Raw genomic sequence first — 10730 nt, 5'->3', positions numbered from 1 at the left:
TCAGCAAAACCCATAGTCAAAGTTTCATCCCCCCCCCCCCATTTTGAACACAAAAGTCTAACTAGAAGCAGTTCCTTCTCTTGGTTTGGGAAGGAACGCCGATGCCTCATAAGGCCTGTGAAGTGCCTGATCTGAAAAAATGAAGCTTTTCTTAAGGAGTCGTTTATGGACGTCTGAGATTGCCCATCTCTAGTTATTCCTTCCAATCTATATGTTTCTATATTCTTAGTTTCTGTAAATCAAGATGCCAAGGAGCATAAAGGCGTCTTGGGCTTGAAAACGTCAGTTTAAATGTGGTGATACACCTGCTATTTTCAGGAGCACAGATTGTGGAAGCACTATGCTGCCGGCAGCTTTCCGAATCTGCAAGTGTGAACGACACTATAGGATTTGTTACTGCTGTTGAGGCAGTGGTAGAACAGAGAAGTTGCTGATAGAGCTTTATGGGGGAAAGATTATATTTAAAACTAATAGCTTCGGGGCTACAGCAGTCTGCTGCCTTGAAAAATGCTGGAATTGAGAACTTCTCACTTTCCTCTCACATTGCCAAGCATTTCATTTTTGAAAAGCTTGTAGTTGGCTGCTCATACTGTACATAACTATAATCTTCACATCAGACGCTAACCCATATGCATGGCATAGTCTCTAAATGGAGATTTCTTTCTCTCTCCCTTTCTCTCTCCATCTTTAGAATGAGAAATGTGTTCCTTGAAAATGGATCTGCCTTCTCATGTCTCACCAGCAAGCGTTATAGAAACAATTGCTTTCCAACTAGCGTGCAGTCCGGTAGATAAGAAAGTCGCTCTGCGCTTAGATGAAGAAGATGAGCTAAAACACCTTCGCGAATGTTTCCACATTCCCAAAGTGACGGATCTGCCTCCAAGTAAGAAGTGCAAGTATACTAAGGTGGCTTTGCGGCGGGTTTTTTTTTTGTTTTTTTTTTGCATGCCTCTGTTGTAAATTGCGGGAATTGTTGCCGCTTAACAGAGCAATGGAGTGCTGGCAGCCACCTCTCTGAACCCAGCGTGTTTCTTGCATTGCTAAATCAAGGCCTCAAGTTGAATACTCTATGTTCTCACTCCTGTCCTGAACAAACGAATGAATACAATGCAGCAGCCCTTGTGTGGTGCTTATGCTGTCACTCACCTCCCTGAACAATATAGCGCCTGATTGAAAATTGTAGGCAAGAGCATATCTTAATAGATTTTTGCTGCTTGCTTTTAGTACTTATTGCACAAAAGAAAAGAAAAAAAAAGCCTCAAGCCTACAGGCTTTGCTTTGGTGTTGTTGTTGTTGTTAATTGTTAGAATCCATCAAAATCTTCCATATAAATGTCTGGAATGAGAGCAGTCTGAGAGGAATAATTATGCTAGGATAGTTGGCCTTAATGGTTAATTAAATAATTGTACAGATTGATTAATTAAAACAATGTCCTTGATTAATTTTATAAGACCCTCACAGTAATTAATTGTGTTAGAAGTATATATTCCAAGTACACATATATTATACAGCTCCTTTCTGTTGTCCGGCTGAAAATGTTTCTTTTAATATGTTTGCTGCAACTGTGGTAACATATCTAAAATTCAGGAGTAATTGTATTAAAGTGCAAAGAGAGAGAGAGAGAGAGAAAATATATTGATTAGTAAAACACTTGATTAAAATCAATACAACCAATAAGAATAAAATTTCTTAAATCTGGTGACAGGCCTGTTTGTTACTCTTAGGACTTAAACCTTAGTAATGGCTTCCATTCAATTCATTTGAAAAATATCTGGTATGGTGGGAGGGGAGTCAGGGGAAGAGGATTCTCAAATAATTTCTCTAAACCAGTGTTTCTCAACCTTGGCAATGTTAGGACATGTGGACTTCAACTTCCAGAATCCCCCAGCCAGCAGCCTTGGGAGTTGAAGTCCACACATCTTAACATTGCCAGGGTTGAAAAACACTGCTCTAGACCAATCTGAGGCCAAGAAAATGAACCACCTCTCATCAATATTCAGTAATTGGAGAAATATCATTCCATTATTTGAGAATTCAGGGATACATCTGAATAGATTCTGAGTAGGGGTAGGAAAATTGCCATTGCATGGCTTTATATTACATATTATATTTTAAACATAGTAAATGTTTTTCATATATTATTTCATTCCATCACTTTGTGATTTATGCTTTTTTAAGAAAAAAAAACTTTTGCGAAATTTACATTTGCTACTATTCACAACTTTTTTCACCATATGCAAAGTATTGCGAAGAACACTTCCTAAATTATACTTTAACAATATATACCAGGGATCTTCAAACTTGGCCCTTTTATGACTGGTGGTCTTCAACTCCCCGAATTCCTCAGCCAGCGTGCCAGGCTGAGGAATTCTGGGAGTTGAAGTCCACAAGTCATAAAAGGGCCACGTTTGAAGACCCCTGATATATACTAACTTACTATGCACATTCCCACTTTTTTGGGTAGATCTTTCCCAAATAGATCATATTTTATGGTGGTGGCAGTTGTAGATAGATTATCTTCTTTCAGCCTATTATTTCTATGCAGGCTGTTAAGCTCCCCTAGTTTTGAGCAAGGGATATGCATTTTTCCCCAAGCTTTTTTGTGTGGCAGGGATCAAATGAGGTGCCTCCAATGACACTTTGCAGTAGAATTCCTGGTCCTGTATGATTTGTTGGGAATCTCTGAAACTGTGTGAGTCCTGGTTGAATCTTACGGAGAAGAAAGATCTCATGTGACCTGGAACACATTTGTGAATGAGAGACACAGTCAGTTCACATATATCTGTATCTATGTCTATCTATCTGTATATCTTTTGAGAAGGAATTGTGCTTACCTTCTTTTGAGGTAGGCTTTAAGAAGTCTGATTTTGACAAGTCTTGCAGAGGAAAATAGGAGAGTCTGTTTTGAAATGTGATGAATTTTAACAATGGCAAATGCTTTAAAATATTTGTTCTTCAGGGCAAAAGCTCAGTTTAGCCAATGAATTTGTCACAGTAGCCCCTTCCTTGTTTTTATTCAGCTGTATAATTTTTCCATTTATAAACTTTTCAGATTAACATGTTCTTAGTTGTAATTGGAGGTAAAGATCTTACTTTCATTTTGGCTGTGAAAAATCTTTGACTAATTCTAATTAATGCTTTTGGCAATTTAGTTGGGAACGGATAATTGTTGCAGATGTAAAATGCACCTATAAAATGTAAAGTCACATAGTATTTCTCTGCTATCCTAATTCAAGGTTCATATCTGGTTTTGTTTATTTTGTTTGTTGTTTACTTATTTATTGATTGATTGATCTAAAAAGCTCTTAAATAGACTTCTATAAAGCATTTCTTATACTTCTATGGAGATTCTCAGTTATCCAGGTCATGGTTGTCAAGGTGCTTTTTCAGGAGACAACTGGACTTTCTTGTTTTTCTTTGAAGATGTTTTGCTATAAATCCTTCCATTTCCCACCATCTAGTCAGAACTGAAGAAGCTTCTTGGATGAGAAGCGAAACGTCTTGAAAGAAAAACAAGAAAGTCCAGTTTCCTCCCATGACCTGGATGACTAAGAATCTCCATAGACATTTAACTATGCACTTTGGGATAGACACCCTTCAAATGGTGCAGAAGTATGAACAGATTTCCAGAAAACATTGCAGACTACAGGAACAGGGCAGAAAAAATTCTGCAGCCAAGAAGGCTCCACATACATTTGCACTACTCAGGTGACCCTGAGGTCACAGGTAAACTTCCAAATGGCTTCAATGACTCTCTAAAACAGGGGTCTTCAAACTTGGCCCTTTTATGACTTATGGACTTCAACTCCCAGAATTCCTCAGCCAGCGTGCCTGGCTGAGAAATTCTGGGAGTTGAAGTGCACAAGTCATAAAAGGGCCAGGTTTGAAGACCCCTGGTCTAAAAGAATGTAAATGACCAGCTGTCTGCAAAGAATATAAATCCTTCCATTCCTCACCATCTGGTCAGAGCTGAAGAAGCTTCTTGGATGAGAAGCTAAACGTCTTCAAAGAAAAACAAGAAAGTCCACTTGCCTCCTGAAAAAGCACCTTTGGGACATTCCTTATACTCACTTTACCGTGGCAGTTTCAAAATTATACAAGCAGCTTAGCTAAGTCAGGAGAGGCATTCTTTATTTTTCCTTGTCCCTGTCAGCAACCACCCTACTAGACTTTACAAACAGATAATTACTTATTAACAGAAAACGGATTGTGATAGTAAATATTGAAGAAGAGAAAGACAAGAGCAAACATAGTTGCTTCTGGGTTACATGTATAGCCCTTCTCTGTGCTCAGCATACAAATAATGCTGTTATGGTGAAAGTTTCAGAGCAAAGCCAATTAATTCAGCATTGCTTTGCAGATGCATTATTGTAGAAATTTCTCATACTTGCTTGCATGAACACAGTATATGTAACATGGACATAGAGCACTAATAATACTTGCATGGTAAAAAAAAGTCAGAAACATCTTTTTTTTTAAAAAAAAAAGTAGATAATGACATAGTTCTTCTGTGGTTCTGGGATTACTTATATTGGGAGTCTCAAAAATATAATTGGAAATGCCATAAGCGTGGCTCATTAGCTTAAGGGCTACAATACTGAAGTTTTACATTTGTTAATACAAAAGAGTCTTGTGAGTAAAAAAAATAAGACTGTTGTTGAAAGAAAAATCTTCATCAGAGTCCAGTCTAAGCTGGGAATAAACAAAATGGAGACTGCTTTAGAAAGAAGGTTGTAGTTTATTGAAGAGCTCTGAGGCTCTGGGAAAGCTGACCACATGTTGCGGGGAGTGGTGGTTTTTTATACCTTCTTGAGCTTTTGTGTTTGGAGTTGTTCCTGTGGCATGAATTTTGACCTGAGGTTCAGTGTGCCTTTCTGGTATTCTAATGGTGGTGGGTTAATCCTCTTATGTCCCAAAGGTCATATCCTGCTTCCCTGGGGCTGGGGCTGATGACTATGTCCTATGTTGGATTTTTTTGGTGTGAGGGGTTGTTGATTCTAGGATCTTTGTCTTTCTAATCCCATCAGCTCCAAACTTCCTGGCTCCAATATTTCTGACAGGATTATCACATCTGCATTTCTACAGGCCTAGTTTCTGCTTGGGGCAATCATCAATATGAGAGATCATCAGTAAATTGAAAGGGGGTTCCTGCTTAAGATTTTCCATTATTCCTTTGGGGAAATATAATATTCTGCCTTTTTAATATTCCCCAAATATTTCTTTCTCGGGGGGGGGGGCGGACTGTCTTCCCACACTGTCATAGTATGCCATTACACATAATTGCAAATAATTCTACCTAACACACCTGCATTACTCTCTTATGGTCTACTGTGTATGTGCCAAAAGAAGATGTTTTCTGCCTAGTTGATTGATATGGTTGATTTCTTCCAAGCATGCCTGCTACTTTTGTCTGCTATTTTTTTCTTTTTCTATGATCTGTACTTCTGTTCTCTTCTCTAAAGTAGAATTGAGAAATGAGGACTTCATTGTTAAAATGAGTAGCACCATAGCTGACAAATCTAGCTAAGCAGGACAGTCATCAATATGAGAGATCACCAGTAAATTGAAAGGATTGTAAGACAGACTGAGAAATTTAAAAAAAATCCCCAAAGAAAGCAATACCAAGCCATTTCTATATTATTCTTATGTCTTTAAAGTGATTAAAATGAGGCCATCATTTAAAGAAACCAATAGACTGTTGCTATTAGTCCAAAAAAAGTTAAACAATTTGACTGACTGGACATCTCATATAGTTTTGTGTTGGTTCACTTTTTGGCATTTAACTAAATCCCAGTCTAAGGTTCCCAGTCATTGATTAGCTTCATGAAGCTCAAATGATTATAGGAAAGGATGATGAATATTAATGAAAGATAAAGATAATAGATGCATTATCCATAGAATTAATTAATAAGGATAATAAACGTAAATGAATAGTAAATATATTTAAGATAGGAAAGAGGGGAGTGAACTTTGTAGGTAGGCTTGCCATAGTATAAACTGGTTACCTAATGTGACTATTAAAATTTGCAAAACAATTTATCTTATGATTTTCTTCCAAGATTCCACGCCATGAAAAATACTTTAGAATTTAGACTGAATCAACATACACACTATTATTCATTCTACAAAGGGACTGGTGTTTTCCATATATACAATATATATGTTGATTTCTTTCTCAAGACCCCTCCCATCCCAAATGTATTTGCAGCAGAAGAAGGGATTAAAATAGAGCGCAAATCATATTTGTTCCAACTTCAGCTTTTGACAAGTAATAGCCAAGCTAAATCTTGGGGGAAATAAATCCCAGAAAAGTCTCTCTTTTTATTTGAAAGTAAAGATAGATTAAGAGCCTAGGGAGATGGCTTTATTTTGTTTAATGGTTGGGCAAGGCTGACTTAGAGGAGGCAGAAGGGCTGCCTGCAATGAAACATATTTTGTAAACTGGGTTGGAGAAGAGATTGAGACCTCTAGTTCCAATTGGTGCTTCCAAAGCTTGCAATTACTAATGTATGCATCCATTGGCTTGTAACTGTGGCCTTTGTTATTCATAAGAGTCCAACTACAAGATAAAAGTGGATTACAACCCAAGTCTCAAGTTAATAAAAACTGGGAAACTGGTTCCAGAGACAATAGTCATCCTCTAATTCCCACATCCTCCCTGTACCTCCAATAACAGTTATTTACACAGTGTACCTGTTTTTACTCCTCTTCTTTACTTGGTCATGAGAGATGTCACTGGATCAACCCAGTCATGAGGCTCCATTGAGATTCTTATGGCAACTGGACTTTCCTTTTGGAGCAACTTGCTGAATTGATGGAGTCATCTGTTTTTCATACGTGACTCATGTTTGCTTCTTTGCTCTATATCAGTGATGGTGAACCTTTTAGAGACCGAGTACCCAAAAACCAGCCCGCCCCCGCTCCGCTTGCCCACTCCTGCCCTGCTCCGCCCTCACCCCGCCCACCCTCAGGGCCATCCATGGCACGCTGCAGATCGCCCAGGCAGCCCTGCAGCGCCATGGTGGCCACGCCCGCACCCCACAGCATCATCTGCTGCCCAGCTGCCATGTGCTTGGCTGTGCAGCTCCACACAGGCCGCACCCAGGGGTGACTCTTCTCCGGGGGGGGGGCTGCTGGTGAGGAGGGGGCTATGGGGGGAGACAGGGCTGGGGCGACAGCATGCATGCCCACAGAGAGGGCTCCGAGTGCCGCCTCTGGCACGCATGCCATAGGTTCGCCACCACTGCTCTATATACTATTTCGTTGTCTTAGCAAATTCAATGGAAGGACTTCTTGATTGCTCTAATAGTCATTAGTGCTGCCTGAAGATGACCCATGGGCTTCGGGTCTAGTTAGCAATGTCTTAAACAAACTACGAGAAGGTCAAATTGGTGACATGTCATGGTATCATTCTGCATCCTGATTATACAGTAACGAATCCTAACCCTTTATAATGTATGAATTCTATAATTGGTTTAATCGTCTGCAATGATTAAATCTGTGTTCCCTTCTTCAGGATAAAAAAATGAAAAAAGCCAATGGTATTACAAAAGTGAGAGTCTAATAGCCTTTTTGAAATATTTGCTACTCATACCTAGGATTCCAAGGGTTTGTGGGGTAGGTGCATTTACACAAGCTGTACTCTCACTGCACCAACTACAAGAGGATTTGCATGTCAGTTTGGAAGATGCAAAATGGAAGTTGAAAGGAATTTATTTAATAGCCCGATTCATGATGGGAAACGGTTGTTTAAACTCAGTTATAAGTTCTTTGAATTGTTCCTGTGAACAGTTGAAAGAGGTAGAAACATTATGAAGATGATATTACCCATAATAAGGTCATGGTATGTTCTCTCTATCATTCCACAGTTGTGAACACAAAATAATGATTTTAAGTTATAAAAATACAGATCCAACACTATATTAGGGGGGGAAACTTCACAAGGGCAAGAATAGTTTGATAGTGGAACCAGGTATTCAGGCAGGTGGTGGTTCCTGCTTCAGTGGGTCAGTAATTAAACATCTGTTGAAGAAACTTTATTCAGAATTATCTCAATGGCCAGGACAATGAACTCAGTGTCTGCTCCCTACACAATGATTTCATGCTAACCAGAATTGAGTTTAAGCTCTGTCTTGATTATGGTTGATGCTGACAGCAGTATATCTGTATGCATGTTCACCCAAATTCTTTTACAACCAAACATCTTGAACTGCATGATTGGTATCAGTGCAGTTCAAGGCTTAATAGTGTCATGTGAGAGAATTGGAAAGCACCGTAGGTACTTGACAGTTATATCCTGGACAGATTGTAGCTTCCAAGTGGTTTTCAGTGAAGTCACACATAGTGTGGAGTTTGGAATTGTCCAAATGGGAGATTGTAGGACATGTGTTACTGTGAGAAGAGCACTCCAGTCCAGATAGGGATGCAATTAATTTGCAAGATGGAGTTCTACAAAGACTGTCCTGGCCATTGCTGCCAAGTACTCATTGAGCAGCTGCTGAGAGTCTGTGTATCAGTTGTACTTAGGGTTAGGTGCTATCCTGTTGTGATTAAGGGCATCCTTAGAACCAAAAAAGCCACTAAGTCTTGTTAGGATTAAGCCTAACCTGTTCCTCCCTATCCAGACCCTTGAAGCCTTCAGGCATCAGGATAATACCTCTGAGAATTGCTTTGTTGGGCCAGGGGTCAGGATACAGAACATACAGTGAGGGAAAAAAGTATTTGATCCCCTGCTGATTTTGTACATTTGCCCACTGACAAAGAAATGATCAGTGTATAATTTTAATGGTAGGTTTATTTTAACAGTGAGAGACAGAATAACAATAAAAAAAATCCAGAAAAACACATTTTAAAAAAGTTATAAATTGTTTTGCATTTTAATGAGTGAAATAAGTATTTGACCCCTTTGCAAAACTTGACTTAGTGCTTGGTGGCAAAACCCTTGTTGGCAATCACAGAGGTCAGACGTGTCTTGTAGTTGGCCACCAGGTTTGCATACATCTCAGGAGGGATTTTGTCCCACTCCTCTTTGCAGATCCTCTCCAAGTCATTAAGGTTTCGAGGCTGACGTTTGGCAGCTTGAACCTTCAGCTCCCTCCACAGATTTTGTATGGCAGGGGTTCCCAACCCAGGTGCAAGATAATATTCCAGGGGGTGCGAGATGATATTCCAGGGGGTGCAAAAACTTGGGTTTTCAAAATTATAGTGTATATGCATAATTCATTGCCGTTATTTCAAACTTTTGTAAAGGATGCAATAATATATCAGAAGCGTTCTAGGGATGTGGGGTATAGAAAAGGTTGGGAGCCACTGTTCTATGGGATTAAGGTCTGGAGACTAGCTAGGCCACTCCAGGACCTTAATGTGCTTCTTCTTGAGCCACTCCTTTGTTGCCTTGGCCATGTGTTTTGGGTCATTGCCATGCTGGAATCCATGACTCATTTTCAATGCCCTGGCTGAGGGAAGGAGGTTCTCACCCAACATTTGATGGTACATGGCCCCCTCCATTGTCCCTTTGATGCAGTGAAGTTGTCCTGTCCCCTTAGCAGAAAAAACACCCCCAAAGCATAATGTTTCCACCTCCATGTTTGACGGTGGGGATGGTGTTCTTGGGGTTGCAGGAAGCATTCCTCCTCCTCCAAAGACGGTGAGTTGAGTTGATATCAAAGAGCTCGATTTTGGTCTCATCTGACCACAACACTTTCACCCAGTTCTCTGAATTATTCAGATGTTCATTGATAAACTTCAGATGGGCCTGTACATGTGTTTTCTTGAGCAGGGCGACCTTGCGGGCGCGGCAGGATTTCAGTCCTTCAAACCATAGTGTATTACCAATTGTTTTCTTGATGACGGTGGTCCCAGCTGCCTTGAGATTGTTGACAAGATCCTCCCGTGTAGTTCTGAGCTGATTCCTCACCATTCTCATGATCATTGAAACTCCACGAGGTGAGATCTTGCATGGAGCCCCAGACTGAGGGAGATTGACAGTTATTTTGTGTTTCTTCCCTTTGCGAATAATCACACCAACTATTGTCACCTTCTCACCAAGCTACTTGGCGATAGTCTTGTAGCCCATTCCAGCCTTGTGTGGATCTACAGTCTTGTCCCTGACATCCTTGGACAGCTCTTTGGTCTTGGCTATGATGGAGAGTTTGGAATCTGATTGATTGCTTCTGTGGACAGGTGTCTTTTATACAGGTAACAAGCTGAGATTAGGAGCACTCCCTTTAAGAGAGTGCTCCTAATCTCCACTCGTTACCTGTATGAAAGACACCTGGGAGCCAGAAATCTTGCTGATTGATAGGGGATCAAATACTTATTTCACTCATTAAAATGCAAGTCTATAACTTTTTTGAAATGCGTTTTTCTGAATTTTTTTGTTGTTATTCTGTCCCTCACTGTTAAAATAAACCTACCATTAAAATTACAGACTGATCATTTCTTTGTCAGTGGGCAAATGTACAAAATCAGCAGGGAATCAAATACTTTTTTCCCTCACTAAAGCCTGATAGAGGGTAAAGTTAAATATTACTTTTACCGGGTACGCCTGGTTCGCCAGTTGCGACCTTTTCTGGACCGGGATGCCTTGCGCACAGTTACCCACGCTCTTGTCACCTCCCGCCTGGACTACTGCAATGCTCTCTACATGGGGCTCCCCTTGAGGAGCACTCGGAGGCTCCAGTTAGTCCAGAATGCAGCCACGCGAGCGGTGATGGGAGTGACTCGTCGCT

General features: G+C 40.2%; 1 protein-coding gene across 1 annotated transcript in view; it reads left to right on the top strand.

Annotated features, from left to right (window-relative positions):
* The first annotated feature begins 699 nt into the window (after positions 1–699).
* The window catches only part of KYNU (kynureninase), a 100471-nt gene continuing 90440 nt past the window's right edge, over positions 700–10730 (top strand). The window contains exon 1 of the mRNA XM_015818826.2: positions 700–883. Within this exon, the coding sequence (XP_015674312.2) occupies positions 700–883 (184 nt within the window). The remainder of the gene's footprint in view (positions 884–10730) is intronic.

The sequence above is a fragment of the Protobothrops mucrosquamatus genome, unplaced genomic scaffold (assembly GCF_001527695.2).
Source record: "Protobothrops mucrosquamatus isolate PMUCROS unplaced genomic scaffold, P.Mucros_1.0 scaffold800, whole genome shotgun sequence".
In the NCBI taxonomy this organism is placed as follows: Eukaryota; Metazoa; Chordata; class Lepidosauria; order Squamata; family Viperidae; genus Protobothrops; species Protobothrops mucrosquamatus.
This window is presented reverse-complemented; position numbering and strand designations above follow the sequence as displayed.